Source organism: Trachemys scripta, chromosome 1 (assembly GCF_013100865.1).
Source record: "Trachemys scripta elegans isolate TJP31775 chromosome 1, CAS_Tse_1.0, whole genome shotgun sequence".
Lineage (NCBI taxonomy): Eukaryota > Metazoa > Chordata > Testudines > Emydidae > Trachemys > Trachemys scripta.
The window spans coordinates 70,942,759-70,962,956 of record NC_048298.1 but is presented as its reverse complement, the minus strand read 5'-3'; the positions used below and the strand labels follow the sequence as shown (position 1 = coordinate 70,962,956).

General features: G+C 40.6%; 1 protein-coding gene across 1 annotated transcript in view; it reads right to left on the bottom strand.

Annotated features, from left to right (window-relative positions):
• PTPRQ (protein tyrosine phosphatase receptor type Q) overlaps positions 1–20,198 on the bottom strand; it is a 205,334-nt gene that overhangs the window by 114,345 nt on the left and 70,791 nt on the right. The window contains exons 25-31 of the mRNA XM_034764828.1: positions 18,957–19,206; positions 14,567–14,695; positions 9,229–9,378; positions 5,129–5,301; positions 2,630–2,840; positions 418–567; positions 130–309 (exon numbers count right to left, since the gene is read on the bottom strand). Of these exons, the coding sequence (XP_034620719.1) occupies positions 130–309; positions 418–567; positions 2,630–2,840; positions 5,129–5,301; positions 9,229–9,378; positions 14,567–14,695; positions 18,957–19,206 (1,243 nt within the window). The remainder of the gene's footprint in view (positions 1–129; positions 310–417; positions 568–2,629; positions 2,841–5,128; positions 5,302–9,228; positions 9,379–14,566; positions 14,696–18,956; positions 19,207–20,198) is intronic.

The following is a 20,198-nucleotide window of genomic DNA, read 5'->3' as shown; positions in this document are numbered from 1 at the left end:
TAAATAATCAGTTTGATAAATTTTGTATAACACAGTTGCAACTATTTTTATGAATCAGAGAAATGTAAGGCTGGAAGGGACCTCAACAGGTCATCTAGTCTACCCCCTCATGCTAAAGCTATCCCATACCTGTTATAAGGAAGCTATTGTTCGCAGTTGTCATGTGAAATGCTCTCTTTGTGTCCAGTTCCATTGCATAAATTGTATAATGAGTGATTTTTCCATTAGGATTTGCTGGAGGATCCCAATACAGCAAAACAGATGATGAGCTAATATTTTTATAATAAATATTTTGCACTGAGCTTGGAACTTGAAAAAAAAAAGAGTTAACATGAAGGAAAGATTAAATCATGGCAAAAACTGGGGTGGAAGGAGGAATACCTTACATGAAATTATTTCAAAGTTATGCAATGTTACCTTGTTCACGTGTGCGAACGGTGAGAACAGCTGGAGGCCCTTCTCCAATAATGGTAAAAGCAGATACACTGATTGTATATTCTGTGAAAGGTATAAGTCCTTTTACTGTATATGACAGCTGTTCAGATGAAATGATGACATACTGGTTATCTGTGGTTAAAAGGAAAAAAACTTTGTTATCCATTTGTAAAATTAAATTATTTTTCCAAAGTCTAAGCTGAAGCTGTAATATTTTTGCACACACATTTTATTGTAGGCATTTCCACCTCACTTTCATGGCAATTAGAATATATAAATAATAGGCTACATCATGGCCTATAACTTACACATGGAGGGGACACTCTGTGCATGGATCTCCCCATGTTTTCACATCTGTCCCTACTCCCTAGACCCTGTAGAGGCCTCTCCACACAGTCCAAAGTCCAGGCTTTGGGATTGGGTGGACACTCAGTGGACTAAGCTAAACAGTCAGCAGGATAACTGAGGACAGGGAATGCAGATTGCCTCCCCTATAATCTGTGGATCTTGGGGTCTGTGGCTCCAAGGAGTTTGGGAAGGGGGCAGGGGGAAATGCTGATATGGAAGTACAAGGCCTCTGTGTAGATGGCCACAGTCTCCCAGGACCCACAGGAATCTACTAAACTAGAGAGTGGGCCTTGCTTTCTTTTCCAGAGAGAGTCAGGAATTTCCTCTTCCTTCTCCCCAGCTAAATGATGTGATCAATCTCAAGAGCATATACTCCTGGGTCTTCTCAAGGAGATCCCTTCATGTGGGTGTTTTGGTAGGAGGGAATGAGCAGGACCAATACTATAAAACAGTGTTTCCCAAACTTGGGATGCCGCTTGTGTAGGGAAAGCCCGGTTTGTTTACCTGCCCCGTCCACAGGTCTGTCTGATCGCGGCTCGCACTGGGGGCTGCGGGAAGCGGCGTGGGATGTCCTGGCCACTGCTTCCAGCAGCTCCCATTGGCCTGGAGCAGCGAACCGCAGCCAGTGGGAGCCGCAGTCGGCTGAACCAGCAGATGGGGCAGGTAAACAAACCAGCCTGGCCCACCAGGGGCTTTCCCTACACATGCGGCATCCCAAGTTTGGGAAACACTGCTATAAAACAAAGCTAAAAGGCCAGGGTTGAATCAGGAGACTATTCAGGATATCAGGGGTATAGGCTAAACTCAGTAGCCAGCTTAGTCAAAATCAGTGCCCCATAGAGGTGTCATTACACTACTGCATTCTGAACATGCACATGAAGGGGTGGAGACAGCCTATCTGAAAATTAGGCCAAGGGTTCTTGAGTTTAGTATCCAAAAATGGAAGCATCCAAAATCAGTGGCCACTTTTGAAAACCTGTCTGCAGCTAACTGATAAATATTTTCAAGATAAAATAAATTACTTATATTTGAATACTGTATTACACCAGATGCAGACCTGAAGAACGGCTCTATGTAAGCTTGAAAGCTTGTCTCTCTTGCCAACAGATGTTGGTCCAATAAAAGATATTACCTCATCCACCTTGTCTCTCTCATATCCTGTGACAACACTGCTAAAAAACACTGCAAACCAGATGCAGGGACTTTAATGGAGCATAAATAAAATCAGAATTTAGCCCTCTGTCTTCTGTTTAAAGCTCTCATTGTAAAAATTTGGAGAGGTATTTTAAGCCTGTATCTGTCAACTAAGTCTTGTTTAATGGGTCATAAATATCCATACTTAGTAAAGAAACAATGTTCCATTGATAACGCAGAACAAGTGTATACACTAATGACATCACCATGACATGGGGGGTCATCTCCACCTGTTTGCCACCCCATAGAGCAGAGTTGTAACTTTTTGACCTATTTACCTTCAGTGACATTTGAAAAGCTATTAGTCAAAAGGATCATGGAAATCAAGGTCTGTAAAGGGCTTGGAGATATGTTAATCCCCTGCAATCACACCTGCTTTGGCAACTGTAATAACTGATTGTCTATGCAGCTTGGCTGATGGCTCTAGTGTGCTACTTTCACTAGGAAGAAGGTCAGCTGGGTGATAAGGGGCTAGTTCCTGCCTGTGTGGCATTCACAGTTGCTTCAGAAGGTTATTTGGTAGTAAAAAAATTGACTCCAGAAAATGACCCATTAATAATTTGGTTGAACTCTGTGCTAAAGATCATATTTGTGACAGTGACAGGGACCTTTTGAACAATGAGGTAGGTATAAAAATATTTTAGAATTTTACCAGAAACTGAATGTAGTTCTGCTGCTCCATTTATGGTGGGCAAGTTATCACTAGATAGACTAGTAAATGTTACTGAAGAAACTGTTTGTATCATGGGAAACATCTCAGCTGAGCCTTCATATAGTCCAGTGGCTGTTTCTACTGAATCCCAAGTGAAAGTAGATTGGATATTTTCATTTAACGTGTCTGGACCCACAGAATCCATCGAATGCTAAAGATTAAAAATACAACAACAAATAAATCACAAACCAAATATGATACTTACCGTTAACTCATTTTTTTCATATATATACACACACACAAACATACGTATAGATACATATTACATATAAATAGTATATAATAGTATGTATATATACTAATGAGATTAGATGAATATACATTATAGGTGGAGCTGGTATCAACAACTACAATTAAGGTTGCTTGACACTTCCTGTTATAAAACCTTATTTTCAATTGCTTATAACTTTGAGAAACTTTAACTATTTGAGCTGCAATCTTCAATGCTGACTCAGGCTGATTTTGTTTTTTTAAGTTTCAACTAAAACTGTTTAGTACCTTCTGGAAACAGGATTAAAGGAAAACATGTTGTTTTGCTCATGTTAACAACATTCTTGCAACCATTTCATTAAGAAGTTCTAGTGTCCCCCAGCTTTGGAGCAAGGTCTCGAAACTTAGCAGGGGTGTTATTTTGAATGTGCCTTTTGAAATATCTAGGAAAATTCACCTAAATCTGGTCAAGTGAAAAGCCTTTTAAATATCTCTCTGCTTAGTAGACTTGTTAGAGTTTGGCAGCTAAATTCTGCACAGATTTCATCTGCACTAAGAATACTCCTGCCCAGGGCTGTAGGGGGTCACTGTAGCACTAAAATTGAGAGAAGGGAGACTGTCTATTTTGCATTCTCAATGCTCTGCCTGCTGGGCATGGAGAAAAAGGAGGAACAGACTGACTGGACTGCAGAAGGATAAGAAATGGGGAGGAGGGAAAGTTAATTGGGTCAGTGGCACAGGATCAAATATGAAGTAATATTCAGGAGATCTAGATTCAATTCAAGGTTCTGTCACAGACTTCCCATGTGACTTTGTGCAAGTCACTTAATAGCAGAACTTGTTGAAAGGCTAGTAAAAAAATTGTGATTTTGGGTTAAAATTTATTGAAAATTATGTGGATTTTTTTCAAAAATAAAAACAAATTCTGACCAGCTCGGTAGCTGATTGAACACCCCCAATCATTTTTTTTATATAAAAATCTAGCTGAATATTTTTTCAAATTTTAAATTTCAGATCAAAATTTCAAATCAAAGTTTCATTAAAAAAATCAGGAAATTTTGACCAGATCTACTTAATTTTTCTGAGCCTCAGTTTCTAATCTGTAAAATGGGACTAATAAAACTTTCTAAATCTCCCAGACCAAGATCTCTCTCTTATTACATGTTTCTATACTGCCTAGCACAATGGGATCCCATTCTCAGCTGGAGAAGAGGACACTACCATAAATACATAAATAAATGAATAATAAGACTAATAATAATGCCAACTAATTATCTGAGTTACATGTTTATTTTGAAAAATATCCTTTTTCTTGAAAATCAGTATTCCTAAACATTAAAAAAATGATTTAAGAATCACTATTCAAAGGAAATGTTATTGAAAAGTACCCTTTTCTGTGACAAATCATAAAAAAGCCTTTGTTTAGACCAATATCACTAAACACAGAGAATCAGATTCTGCCACTCTTATTCATGTTCAGTTATACCTTACTGTGTGAACGGTCCATTCATTTCAGAGTAGGGCAGGATTCAAGTTGAGTACAGATGAAAGAATCTAGACCAGCAGAAGTTAAGAAACTGGCTAATAGGGATACAGATACTTTTCCAAATTAACATGGAAAAATCCACATAATATTTACTGGTACCAGATACATTGTGGCAAAATGCCTTTAAATCTTTATTGGCAAAAAGGCAGTCTCTGTCTCCTATGCTTTGCTACATTTGCTCAACTATAAAGTCAAAACCATTTGAGTGACACATGCGTGGAAGCTTTCAAGCAGTAAAAATCCAAGGTACCAGGTCTCAGAGCCTGGATCAATTGACTCGGGCTGGCAGGGTTTGGGCTGTGGGGCTAAAAATTGCAGTGTAGACATTCAAGCTTGGGCTGGAGCTTGAGCTCCCCCATCACATGGTTTCAGACCCTGGGCTCTAGCCCAAGCCCAAACTGCAATTTTTAGATCTGGAGCCCAAGCCCCATGAGGCTGAGTCAACTGACCCAAGCCAGCGAGGGCCATGCCATGGGCTTTTTATTGCAGTGTGGTTATACTCTAAGTGAGGTGAAACTAGAAACTTTAACTCTCAATTAAAAATAGAACAGGAAATAAGGGACAGCCTGAAAGGACTGTAAATTAATCAATAGTAACTAATTTTGTAATTTAAAATAAAGCCACACCAACTATCACATGAGCAAGGTAACCAAAACTGAATAGCCAAATAAAAACCGAAATACCTTAACTTTCCCTGTGAGAATTGTGTTTTCCACAGTCACTCCTGTGTCCTGAGCTAACACTTTAACCCTATATTGAGTAATGATTCCATTTGGTTGTTCTGGTTTCCTCCAAGCAATTCTTATGAGAGTGGCTTCTACTTCTGCTAGTTGTAAATCAGATACAGCACTTGGAACTAAAACAAACAAAAAACCATTAAATTAAATGTTGTTATCGCCAATACTGAATTTAATTGAACACTGCCAATTGATTTCTAAATGTTACTGTCAACTTTTTCAGCACACTGAACAAAGGCAATCTAAGCATCCATTCAGATTTTAACTGTTTATGAACTGAGTTGTTCCAGTGCAATCAACAAGTTACTTCAAGAAAATTGTATCCCACAGATTAAATCATAATTTAAAAACATACAGATAGTTATATGATATGCACTATCTTAATAGGACTGTATGAACAAGGCCAGATCCTCATCTGGTGTAAATCAGTATATCTCAATTCCAATTGAAGTCATTTGCACTGGAAGTCAATGGATATATGCTGATCTACATCAGTTTGAACAAACTTATACAACTTAGGCGTAAATAAATTAAACATATATAAATGCATGAAATGAAAAAGTATTTGGAAAATTATAACTGAGGATGGTCCCATTTTGTGTATCACATTTTTATGAGTTTTATTTCCATTTAGCCTTTTAGTATTAATAACAATCTTACAGTGTACGTATATATCATTTAATCCTTTCCCTGCCACTGCAGGTGCCTTGGGCACTGGGGTACCTCAGTCCCTCATATTCTCTGCCGGTGACACATAACAGTCTAGTCTCCCTGTCTATTTCAGTCTAATTTCGGTTGTTGGGCTTAGTGAGTGGATGCTGAATGGTGTGGGTGGCCTGTGATACAGGAGGTCAGACTAGATGCTCTGGTGGTCCCTTCTGGCCTTAAACTCTAGAACTTTTTGACTCTTTACATGCAAAATAATGAACATCACACATCAGTGTCTTAACATTCCACAGAATGGTTCTCATAGAATTTGAGGCACAAAATCATTCATCCTAAAGTAATATAGATAAAAGAACTGCTAATCCTAATTCACATGAGTAGTCCTTTAACTACAAATGGGACTACTCACATAAGCGATGGTTTGTAGGTTTAGGATCAAAATTATCAATCTGTCATATTATGACGCACTTGAGAATATTTGTGTTGCCTAGCACGAATATGAATACCAAAATAAACCAGTGTTCAAATTGGAGGGGTATAACACTCACTTCTCACTTCTTCTTGCTGAAAATAAGTTAGAATAACCCATTGCTTTTAAACCAACATTTGAATATTGGAATACTATCATCACCTGCTACTTTTCCCAGAAGCAACTAAGAAAAATAAATCTAACAAATAAATAAAATAAAAGAATATGGGTCAGAGTGGGAATGCAGTTCAGGAGGAAAACACTGGTCTGGAAGTCAGGAAATCTGAATTCTATTCCAGACTCTGCCACTGACCTGCTATATGAACGTGGGCAAGTCACTTCACTTCTTCTTACTGTTTCCCCTCCTACCTTTTGTCTGTCTTGTGTATTTAGGTCCTGAACCTTGTAGTCACATTGAAATCAATGGGACTCCTTATAGTATACAAAGCTAAGCATGAAGCAAGTGGGTTGGAATCTAAGACTGAAAGCTCTTTGGGACAGGGATTATCTATTACTATGTGTTTGTACAGCACCTAGCACGATAGAGACCTGATCAATGCTAGGGCCTGTAGGCAGTGGTGAGCTGGAGCCGGTTCGCACTGGTTCGCAGGAACCGGTTGTTAAATTTAGAAGCCCTTTTAGAACTGGCTGTCCCGCAGGATACCTGGTTCTAAAAGGGCTTTTAAATTTAACAACCGATAAACCTCCGGCAGCTCCCCGCCCCGCCCCCGGCCCCAGTTCACCTCTGCTCTGCCTTTGCCTCCTCCCCTGAATGCTCCGCCCTGCTTCTCCTCCTCCCCCCACCCCCCGCTTCTCGCGAATCACCACCCCCTCGTGGGGTGAGGAGGGAACCGATTGTTAAAATTTTGGCAGCTCATCACTGCCTGTAGGCACTACTTTCCAGCAAATGTCTCAAACTTCAATAAAAGTTTGAAAGAACTGAGACTCATGGAGGTAATGACACAGAATCAGGATCAACTACTCCATTAGTCAATGAGGACCAGTGACCAGACCAGAGGACAGAGAACATGGTATCAAACCTTGTAATAAGTGTGAACCGCATCTTAATAGAGAAAGTGTGATATGAGCTATCTCTCCTCCCATTCACAGTCATATAACATTACTGTGGCATCTACAGCAATTTCTTACTGGAAATTATTCATGATTTTTAGCTGTGTTTAGTGTGATAAAGATTGTGTCCTTTTTGAATAAAAAACCATTAATTCAACTGTCTACCTTTATTTTACATTTTCCATCCCTCCCCCTTCCTCTCCCCCACTCTTCCCATATGCACCCTGTTCTGACTCTCTCCACTGGTAATGAGAGGGAGAATCAGCAACATGTAACTATACAAAACTCCACAGAACACAAGAAAGTGTTTTGTGGCTCACTAGTAATTCACAGTCCACGGTTTGGGTAATCTAGACTAACTAACCCACTAAAGGACTCATCCAATCCATATCATTTTATAACTGAGAAAGGAAGCTAGAATTGGATTTTGAAGAGGAACACTAATCACAGGAGGCAGATCTGAAAGTGTCAGAACATCATGAAAATTGGTGTTGCCACTGCAGGCAGTATTTAAGGGAAAGAATTCACAAGTCTGTCAGTTTTGTTTTAACTAGGAACAAAACTTGCACAGGTTTGAACAGAAAAAAATGGGCAGGATGGGACCCAGGGAAAGGGAAAGATGGAGGATGGAAAAGGAAGGCGAGGGGGGAAGAATGCACATGTGCCTTTTCACACCTGCAGAGTTTTGTTAGATGTCTCCTGTACTTCTCATGAGCAGCATTTCATCTGTTCTATTTTCAAACCTATTATATACTGAGATATTTCACTATAATAAATATAAAAGTATTCTTGGGGTTTTCTTTAAAACACATATGCTTTTATGTTTTAACTAAAGGGTATTAATCACCTCCTTACAAAGAAACAATTAATTTTGTTGAAAGTAGTGCAATTATGATGCATATAGCAACAGAGGGTCCTGTGGCACCTTTGAGACTAACAGAAGTACTGGGAGCATAAGCTTTCGTGGGTCAGACCCTCACTTCTTCAGATGCAAGTAATGGAAATCTCCAGAGGCAGGTATATATCAGTGTGGAGATAACGAGGTTAGTTCAATCAGGGAGGGTGAGGTGCTCTGCTAGCAGTTGAGGTGTGAACACCAAGGGAGGAGAAACTGTTTCTGTAGTTGGATAGCCATTCACAGTCTTTGTTTAATCCTGATCTGATGGTGTCAAATTGATGCATATAGATCACATTTTTCTTTTTCAAGGTTAGCACAAGCTGCTCACAAAACAGTATTTTTTCAAAAGAGTTCTATATGAAAAATATCACTATAAAGATAATTAACTGTACATGTGGAGTGACATTTGATGTAATTACTGAAATATGCTCTTACCCTACTATTTGCTGCCATCTACTGGCCAAATAATGGAGTTGTTCCTTTAACTGAAAAAAGCAACAGAGGGTCCTGTGGCACCTTTGAGACTAACAGAAGTACTGGGAGCATAAGCTTTCGTGGGTAAGAACCTCACTTCTTCAGATGCAAGATCCTGATCCTTTAACTGAATTACCCAGCACAGAAGTAATGTCTTTTTTTTTTTTCATTCAAAAACATATTAGTCCCATAATCTTTGAAGGCTTCTGAACTCAAATAAATGTGGTCACGATGTGTTTTTAATATTTTATGTGCTTGCTAAACATACAAAACTTTTCTGTGTATTCCCTTTCTTTGATTTGTGATTTCTTGCTTATAATACACTATCTGGAAGAGGAAGTGAACTAGAAACATATCTATTTTTCATACACAATTTACAGAAATGGCTTTGAAGGGAGAATTAAAACCAATCATCATATATAGCAGGACAATTAGCTTTGTCTATTTTATTTCTATAACCCTACCTACCTTCTGGAGGAGTGAAAACTGTTAAATTAGATTTAGGCCCCATCCCGGCACTTGTCTCAGCAGCAACATACACATCATAGGTTGCAAATGGTGTTAGATTACTAAATGTGAACTTGAGATCTTTTGTGCTGTTTCTATCTAGAATATAACCTAGAGTGAAACGGGAAAACAGTTTCAGTTTAATACAAACAGTACTGAACATTTCTTCATTTTGAATATAGTTATTTTCCATAACAATGAAAGACAAAAGACAAAACCAATAATGAAGTTATTAACAATAATGAAATTACCATCCGCTTATGATAACTATGACTTATTACAAGTAATATTGCATGCTCCTGGTAAAATACTTATATATCATTGCAATACGAGCAGACCCTCTTAACCAGTCTGAATGGAAAATTTCTTTCCTTTTAATTTCTCTTCTACAATTAATCTCTCCAACCATCTTCACTGGGGGGGGGGGCTCTAAAAATTAGTCTTAAAATGATAACTATGTCAAATTAATTATCTCCTAGTATAACTATATACACCACTGTAGTGAGGGTTTGTGGCCTCCCTCTGAGACTGATGGGAAGAAGCCACGAACCACCCTCTGGTAGATGGAGCCACGCAAGCTATGTTCCCCGCTGGAAGCAGAGGGGTGGGACTGGAAGTTTAAAAGGCAGGCCCTGGAGCTCAGTTGTGCGTGAGCTGGAGAAGGAAGAAGACATTTCTTCCCCCACGATAGAGTTCTACAGCACCAAGGGCCCAAAGGAGGTGTCAGAACTACAGACTGACCAGTACCTGGAGGAGCTACTGGAACTGCCACTGGCAGTGTACCCCAAGATGGAGTAACCCCACGAGATGGAGGTATACCAGGAGGGGTAGTAGTAAGTAGCCCAAGGACACCAGACATTAGTCCGATTGTGTTGCCAGAGTCCAGGTCAGCGTGTTTCAGTGGGATTCCCACTGACCCAGTGGTGGAGTCCTCCACCACTGTCAGGGCCCTGGGCTGGGACCTGGTGAAGTAGTGTGGGCCTGGGTCCCCCTACTCCCTGCTGCTGATGCCACCTCTGGGTTGGCAGCCTGCCTATCTTAGGCCAAAGAGCCTGTGTTTGCTTGCTGTCTGCCCTAGCCAGGATTCTTTGGGCTATTGACCACTTATGGCTCTGCCTTGCCCTGAGGGCCAGAGCCCCTTTGACCACTTATTGCTCTGTTCTGCCCAGGGGCGTAGAGCCCTGAGACTGCTAATTCCCTATTGAGCTTTGCATTTACAGACATACTGTCATGAGGGGGTGTGGCCTCCCTCCAAGACTGATGGGAGGGATGGCCATGAACCCCTACAATCACCCACGATTAAGCTAAAAAAATCAGCAAAAATATAAAACCAGGTTCACATTATAGATATGTGTGGAGTGGTGGAGAAAATAATCACAAGAAGGATAGTTATAGGTAAGAAATATTCTATTCTGCCTCATCATCTCTCCAGATATCCTCATTGTGGAGCAATAAAAGAACAGTGAAGGAAGAATATATATTTATATTTGAATATAACAGCTGATTCTATAAGGGTAATAAACTTTAAAGAAAATTTGACTGATTATATAGGTATCACAGACTGGAGAACCCTTTCTTCAAGTCAAGTACAGCTCACACAGACCTCTCTTTTCTTCTGGTCTGTTAAGAATTTGGAATATTACGCTAAGAATTGCTCTAAACTTGGAACTGGTTCTATGGATCCCAAGTTCTGTTACACAAATAACACTGATAAATATCAAAAAGTTCAAGTGGGAAGACCATTTCTAAGGGGCACTTTTGGAGCTGTCTGATTCTCTCATAACAGATGCTGGGAGCTCTCCATTCTCTGGTGAGAAATTGTGGCTCAAATACTAAATTAAAATAGTATTTTAAAAGGCAATAATCCAATTCCCTTGTGTTACTGAAGAGTTTCCTATTAAAATAAAGATAAAATAATATCGTTTCTTAAATAATGTATGTTTGTGCAATATGTATTCAGGTGTCTTAGTTGATTTCCCCACTCACTACAGATACTAGACCATATTTAAAATGGTTCATTAAATCACCAAACTTTTGGATTATCACTATCTACCCATCTCTGATAATTCTAATTGCCTTTAATATCAAAATCCAAAAGTCCAGAATGATATTGAGGACATGTGACAGCTGTAGATGGAAAACGATAATACAATACAAAATCCTTTGAATGTCATGCTCAGATGACCGTAATTCCTTTCATTCCGACTTGTGCAATACTATTGATGTCCTGATTAAGAATATATGACATGTGAGGAAAATGGGTCTTAGTTATCAGGACAATGAGAATTGGTTTCCAATACTTTTGTAGTAGATAGGCATTTCACAATCAAGCAACTTCATCAAACGTTATTGGAAATCATTAGGCATGAAAACCGTCATGTCTGACATTAAGATGTTGACTAGTACTATACATCTTTTTAGACAGAGGGCTAAATCTTCACTTTACGATCTTCCCAGTGTAAGGCACATGTTAGTGTGCTGCCCCTAGAGCTGCTCAGGAGGGAGATTGTAGCTAGGGTGAGCAGATGTCCAATTTTTATAGGCCCAAATTTTGGGGCTTTTTCTTATATAGGTGTTTATTACCTCCTTGCCTCCTGTTCCAATTTTTCACATTTGCTATCTGGTCACCCTAATTGTAGCTCTGTCACAATATGCCTCCTGATCTCTCTCCTGCTCCCAGAGCCGGCTCCAGGCACCAGCGGAGGAAGCACATGCCTGGGGCGGCACATGCTAAGGGGCGGCATTCTGTCCATTATTGGGGCGGCACAGTACAGGTGGCTTTTTTTTTTTTTTTTTTTTGCTCTTCAGCAGTTCGGGCAGTTGGTTTTTTTGCTTGGGGCGGCAAAAATGGTAGAGCCAGCCCTGCCTGCTCCCGGAAGGAAATACCCTGTACAAAGTCAATATCTGGTGCTCTGGCACAGATAAGATGGCCAGTACATTAGAGGCACATGGCAAAACTCCATCTAGTCCCCTTCCTTTCCTAGCTCTCCCACCCTTCAGTGTCAGGCAAGACCTAATGCTAGCATAGCCTGTGCAAGGGAGAGGGGACCTAGATCCCATAATTCCCCATGTGCAGCCAAGAAGGCCAGACCAATATTTGGGCCTATGTGATAAATACCTTCCCAGCCCACACCTACAGAAATTTGAAGCCTAACTGTGAATATCAGGCACAGAGACTGTTATATATAGCTTTGTTTATTTCAGTTCAATGGGGATAAAGTACAAGCTGAGTAATTGCATCAGTTTTGACATTCAGCATGGGTATATGCAGACTGGCCTCTATGGGTCTCACTAGAAGGCCCTTATTTGCCAAATCCTATTTTTAAAATTTCAGATAATTTCTTAGGTACTCCAATATACTTGTTAGTAATTTTTAGTCCTGTACCTTTATCACTGATTGGAACAGAATGAATTTTGAGTGCACTGTCTGAGGAAAAGGCACACCATGCTGCTTAACAATATAAGAACTCTGCACTAACGCCCCCTCCCTCTCGATCTCCATCTCAGTAGTGGGACATTTGATCGAACTAGCAAGGGAAAGACAACCCATAGGGGCCTTGGAAGGGAAGGTCAGGCTCTGGAACCTTCCCTACCCCTGACCAGAATACAAGTGGTGATCATGCTTGGATGGGAAGCAGGAACAAGAGAGGAGATATTTGCCTCCATGTGCTGCCTATTGGCTAGGATGTAGGGAGAGGAGAGAGCAGACTGGCTCTCATGCGCCCCCCTCGCTGTATATTAATCCATCATGGGCAGGCAGCTCTGTGACAGATTACTGGGAATCAGCACCTGAACCAGTAGCACTCTGGTCATTGTTTAACCAGTTAGGTCCCTGGGGAGGGCCCGATTAAGGAGAGAAGTTCCTGATTACCAGATCAGATTGGGGCTGGGTAACTAATGAGCTAATTAACACATTAACAAGGAGACTGGATAAAACAGCACAGGAAGAAAGAAAGGGGATGGAGGCAGACTAGTAGGCTCTGACAAATGGGTGTTCTCTGGGAGGAGAAACTTTTTCTCCCACCCCGCTTTGGAGAAGGGGTAGTAAAGCTAGATAATGTAAATGGTATGAGTGCACTAGTACCTAAAAGGTGGTGAGTGAAATACTATAAATAAACTGCATGTTGGTATCTACAAAAAGTAAGGCCTCTGAGCAGTCTGGGTAAAGCAAAGATGATGGGAGCAGTGGCACTCAGTCACAAACAGCTACTCTTCTGTGGTTGCTGCCTCACCCTCTCTGCCCTATAACTGAGGTCTAGTTTGAAGCATGTTCTGAAGATGCTGTGTGGGTTTGATCAAGTGGCAGTTCTGGAGATTAGGAATCATTTTTTCCCTGGGGCTAGAATTGATAAGGTGTCTGGTGAGTTTTTTTCTCCATCGCCAGTATCCTGGAGGCACAGTTTTAGGTTAATACAGAGTAAAGACAGGATTTAAACATGCAAATTTAATAAGTGGAGTTTGTAGCTTTGTTCCAGCTTGAGACAGGTAGCCAATGTAGTAAGAGGCTCCAGGGAGCCAGGTCCTAGAAGTACACGTGAGTAAGAGACCTGGGAGGTGGCTTCTGGACCCTATTATCCTTGAGGAAGAAAGGCAGCCTTATTTCTTTGCAGACTTTAAATGTGCACCCTCATTCCCCCTCATGAGTTGGAGGACAAGAGTGATCAGAGGAGGGCTAAATACTAGAGATTAGCCTGAAGGAAACAAACCCTAAACATTGGTTATGGAGCATGGAGGTCATTTACCATTACCCTGAACCCAAATAAATGACTGGTATTTTTCAGTGAGGGTGAGGGCCCCAATCACTTCATCTCACAATCCATTCAAGTTAATAATTTTAGCCTTATCCCTTAAAATCCATTCCTTTATCTGTGTTTTGTTCTCCTGCAAGTTCTGATTTAATTGACAGTGTAATATACTGCCTCTCTAAAAGAGTGAAATAGGACTTTGGTACCCTGGAAGAGGAGGACTATACAATGACCTGGCTGGAGGCTGAGTCATGAAGAGGGAGCACTGTGAGTCCTGGCAACCAAGGAGGGGCCACAGTGTGAGGAAAGGGGTGTCAGACTGGATAAGAGCTGATTCGCCAGACACAGCCATGAGGAGGCATCCTAGCAATGAGTGAACCCCATGACAAACATCCTTTTCACTGAGAAGTTATCAGAGAATTATTACCAAGCCTAATTTCACAAAAGAGAAGATTTGTTTTCAACTATCCATTTTTAGAATGCTAGTGATGTAGTTATTGAAAGAAAATTATCCTAACAATGATAGAGAAAATCTACGTTTGATTCAGACTTACCAGACGGTCCATATAACTCAACTCTGTAACTAAACTTTCCTGTTATTATGTTTGGTGGGTCCCAAGACACTGAGAAGGACTTTCCGGTAATGTTGCCTTTGGCAAAATTCTGGGGTGGATCTTCTGGAACTAAAACAACATTGGAAAAAATGTATACACATATAATTCATATTAGGGTTTCCCAGAAGCATCATTTAATTCATATTATTCATATTAAATATAAAATAAGATCAGAAAAAGACATTAAAAACATCATGTAAATTGGAAAAGTAGGATTTATATTAATATGGAATTTTCTTTCTGATTTAAATTTACTTCCTTTTAATTGAAGGGGGGGTAGTTTGTAACTTATCTTGCAAGAGAGCTACGAATGTGCAATTGAACCTGAAAAGGGAGAAGTATCAGAGACTCCATCAAGTCTAATAGGAATTTCGCAATTGCTATTGATTTTACAGTGAAAGGAACTCAGATTCTACGGTGATGGATAGTTTGATCAACAGGTATGCAGTCTCTCTCTTTTCATACTCTAGGTCTCCTAAAACTAATTTGATGACCTTCAATACTGCCCAAAGTGCCAATCCTGCAAAGACCAGCACATGAACAACGTTATTCATGTACTGCCATAACAATATCCCAGCCATTTTGCTGTTTGTGCGCAGCTCAGCAAACACCTCTGTTTTTTGGAACAAACCTGAGGTAAAAATGGTATTATTCAAAGCAATGTCAATCACAGAAACAAAAAGACAACTCTCTCCTATTGAGCTAGTTGTCAAAATAAGAACAGCTGCCAATGAAAGAAAAGAGAGCTCCTATCAATCCTGAGGAATTTCTTAGGTGCTACTCAGTGAAGATAACCAAGAATGATAAAGTAATCTTGCCAAGTCTAATGGTATCAGCTACACTCACACATTATTCTTAAATGTCAGGGTTACAAGGAATCAAGAGAAGCTGCAATTCTTTTCCAGGGCCAAATCCTGTCACATAACTCATAGAAGTAATATTTATTATTTGATTCCATTTGATCCCATCCCCAATGACAAAATATGCAAGTGCTGGATTTTGCACAAGACATCTGGTAATAATATTTAATTATAATGCAGTCATGTCCAAAAATTTTAAACACATAAATGAGTAGCAAAAGGAAAAGAAAAAGTAAATGGATTCTCAAATAGCATGGTAAGCAAGAAGAGCCCTGTCACTGCAAAGGATGGGGAAGGGGTTCAGCAGAGCTGGAATGATTCAACTAGGAGGGGACTTGAATGGTTTCAGCAGCTGGGAATGGGTCCAAGGCAGGGTACTTGTCATTAAGAGTCATGTGGTCACCACTGTGGCCATAGGAGATCTTGTGGCAGCAAATTAATGTAGTTTCACAGAGCATGTCGGGAGGGAGCAGGATTTAGAAGAGGCATGCAGGGATGACAGAAAGAGGGGAGTGCAGAGCCAGAGGATTCATAGCGCTCCAGCCTGCTGCATGGCACAGGAAGCTACTTAGGCTGCAAATTCCTCACCCTCAAACCACACTTCTCCGCAGAGCCTACCCCAGCTACTCAGCATTTGATCCTAAAAGAAAGCAGGAGAATCTGGCAGTTGACACGTAGGGTAGGTCTACACTTACCTCTGAGTCCGGCGGTAAGCAATCGATCTTCTGGGATCGATCCCGGAAGTGCTCGCCGTCGACGCCGGTACTCCAGCTCGGCGAGAGGAGTATGCGGCATCGACGGGGGAGCCTGCCTGCCATGTCTGGACCCGCGGTAAGTTCGAACTAAGGTACTTCGAATTCAGCTACGTTATTAAAGTAGCTGAATTTCCATACCTTAGTTCGAAGTGGGGGGTTAGTGTGGACCAGGCCGTAGTTTGGGTGGCATCACGCACTAAGGTGGGAGGGTCAAGGTGCTGGAGTAGGAGGTGGGGATTTCAGTAGCTTGAGGGAGGTGGCGTTAGATTGCTTGATGCTGGGGAATGTGAAAAAGTTCTGGCAACTTGGAGGGTAACCATGAGTCAGTTGTGGGGTGGGGGAGGGTTTCAATGTCTGGATGAGAGGGCCGGACTATTTGCAATCAATGCAAAGCAGCACTCCTAAACCAAAATCCCTTGCATTAAAAAAAATAAACTGTATATCCAGGCACTTGCATGTATAAACATTGTTTTCTAATACCCAGACTGAAGCTATAATATTGGATTTGCACTATAATCTGCATAGTTCAATACAAGCTTTAGCTTTCTCGTATTTAGAAAAAATTGAAATGTTTGTAAAAATTTCTATTAAAGCTAAATCAAACATCAGAGAAGAAAAATCATGAGGAAAAAAGTAGTTCATTTATCTATAATGTCCCCAGGGGAAACCCACAATCAGCATTCACTTCAGCCTAGAAACAAAAAAACAAAATCCTGGCGTGCCTTACACATGCATGTAAGGCCCCACAGCAGCATTTTAGGATGCATAGGAGAGTAAAACCAACAGAGACCCTATGTCCTAAGAATCCTCAACTTGTGTGCCACACTGGCCCTCTGAAGCTCAATGAGGATTAAGTAATTTGGGCTGGCCCTAGATGTGGTCAGTGGACCTGTGCACATCAGAGATCCACTAGGCCAAACTCTGCATAGGGGAGCAGAATGCCATCTGCTAGTTCCTCCTCCAGACCTTACAGTAAAAGCTTCAACCAAGTTGCACAGACATCCTGGATCAGCTGGGACTGAGGATTCCGTCCTTCCACCCCTGATATTCTTTTGCAGAGCAAAGCCCTTTTACTTGAGCTTTGCTCCATTCCCAAGGATTTTCTTATGGCCAATACACCTGTCCTAGCACATTAACAGTTTGAAAACCTCAGAGAAAAAGTTGGATGAAAGCGCTGAATTAGACTGGGAACCTCACAGAACTTTATTTATCCCAGTCAGAACTATATATTTAGGGTTCTTTATCTGTAACAAAACATTCAAATATAGAATCATAGAATATCAGGGTTGGAAGGGACCTCAGGAGGTCATCTAGTCCAACCCCCTGCTCAAAGCAAGACCAATCCCCAGACAGATTTTTGCCCCAGCTCCCTAAATGACCCCCCAAGGATTGAACTCACAACCCTGGGTTTAGCAGGCCAATGCTCAAACCACTGAGCTATAAAACCAAATGGGGTTTAGCACTCTTAGCCAAAAGCCCCTCTGTCTTAAGAACACCTGTCCCCATCCTCTCTCAATCCTATACAATATTAGGAAAGCGTCAGACCTCTTTTCATTTGCAAATTAGTACGAATTCTGACATAGGAAAGAAGAGCCCAGAACTGCCAAACGGTGCTAGATAGAAGATTGCTGCACTGTCCAACTGATGAACAGTCTTCGGCAATGGGCCAGTTAGCAGGTGTCTAGGCAATCTTGGTTTCCAACCCTGGCCCCCTGGTGACAGATCACTTGCAATGTATTGAGAGTCCTGGGATTCAATGGCTGGCTCTAGGACTGCCTTTCATGCTGTGGATCCTGACAGGGGAACATTGGGAAAGGTGTTTCTCTGTCTTCCACACTGTTTCTCAATAGCTGCAGGGAAATATGATTGACTGGCTGCGGGAAGTTGTGGACACTCCTGAACTACAGGAGTGCAGAAGTAGTGGCAGAACTTATGTGAGAATTAAGAATTAGATTTTGAGCTTTGGGCCTGACCTGGGACATGCTGAACATGCTCAGAGGTGCTGAGTCTCCTCGTTGGAATCCCAGCACTCAGTGTGATGCAGATGAAAAACAGGACAAATTACCACCCAGCTCTCAGTAGTAGTGGGGAGAGAGCTTTGCCAGGGATGCTAAGCAGGGTTTGGCCCAGGTACTGATGGCTCTTTACCACTTCTTAAGATGAGCTTATTTACACGTTGTATTTCATCCTGGCAACAAGCATTATAGCACATAGACCCATGTACACTATTACACTGTCCACCCTTTGAAATACTAAGTCTGCCATCTTTACCCACCTTTTCCTATTCCAAGTTCTCCTATAGCTTCATGCCATGAATTCCACTTCTGTCGTGCTTTGTGCTATCCTCAGGTTTTCACAGAATTAAGAACCTACAGTATTTCCCTTCTCTTTTAGATAATCATACTTTGCTTTACTCTATTTCCCACAGAAACTCAACTCCCATCTCCACTTTTTTCTACATTATATTGTATACAGTATGTACACATTCAATTGATCTCATCTGGTGCAACTGATTAAGCATACCAGGAATTATAAAACACAGAATGTATGTATTGAAACACAGTCTGAGATCTAGCTGAAGACAGAATCACAGTCTAAAGCATCCTGCAGTATAACCTGGAATCCCTTTGGTTTATATTTTAAAATAAATCTCAGAGTTTAACATGTTGATTTTTCTCTGTAGTTAAAAGCTTTTTCTCGGAAAGCAAAACATACCTGCTTCTGGTGTCCTGACAATTGTGCTGTCAATATAACCTGCTTCAGTGGTAACGGCAGAGACTTCAAAAAGATAAGTGGTGTATGGTCTAAGATGAGTCACAACAAAACTAATAGGTTCATTCCAGACGGAGCTCATTTGACTAGGTGCTACTGTACTTGGTGTAAACATAGCCCGTGAAGGAAATGTAGATTTGCCAAAAGTAGTTGAAGGGGTGGTAGTACTCCACAAAAATGATTCACTGTTTTCCTAGAAAGATAAAATATGAACCATGAAAAGCTAAACCTATTACTTAGCCATTTTGCATCAATCACTGCTGAACTATAGGTCTTTGCAATATCATACCTCTTTATATAGCTATAAAATGTGGATTTTTAAAAATATTAACTAGTAGGATAAAAGTTACCTACAAACCCTAAGGCCAAAAATCAATGAAAGCCTTCGGCATGCATTCAAGAGAAGAATTGAACGCAAAAAGGCTGGTAACTAGAGAAAGCTCAAATAATTTGATTCTCACAACACCAAAAAAGTAATCTGAAAAAGCTGATAAAAATAAACTAAATTTAAAAACTGTCATGCCAGATCAACAATGGTCAATGTGTAGACACAAAAATTACAAACACCGCATCTTTAAAACAAAATAGTTGAAAATTAGTTTTTCTTTCACTTGTCACTATGTAAATGCAGGTTGTTATCATCTTCCTCCTGATGGCATCATTAACAGTGCAGGGGATGCAGCTCATTCCACTCCTTCAGGCCTGATTCTACATCACAAATTAACAAATACTAACAGTATCAAATATGGCTGAATAGAACCAAAACTCTGGTGTTGATGAAACATTGCCAGATTTGGTTTCCAGTATTCAAACATTCTGTTCCATGAGTCTCCCAGTAATTGGCACAAATTAGCAATGTTCTACTATACTCTAAATACAAATAGAGCTGATCTGGCTAGAAAAGGCTGAACCTGATCAGCAGCTATAAAAGAGAATGCCAAGAAAAACCTAGATGCTGCAATAAATGGTGCTAGTGATTTAGTAGGTGGCACTCTTCCTTCTGAATTGGTACCAAACTAATTCATTTTGATGTTAGGAGGCTCTGTAATACTGGAAATCCTCATTCAGATAAAATATGAATGGAAGATTTCATCAGAATCAACAAGTTTCTGTGAACTATTTTAATTTTGACTAAACTGCATTTTTCACTGGAAAACTGTTCTGTCAGAAAAATTTTGACCAGCT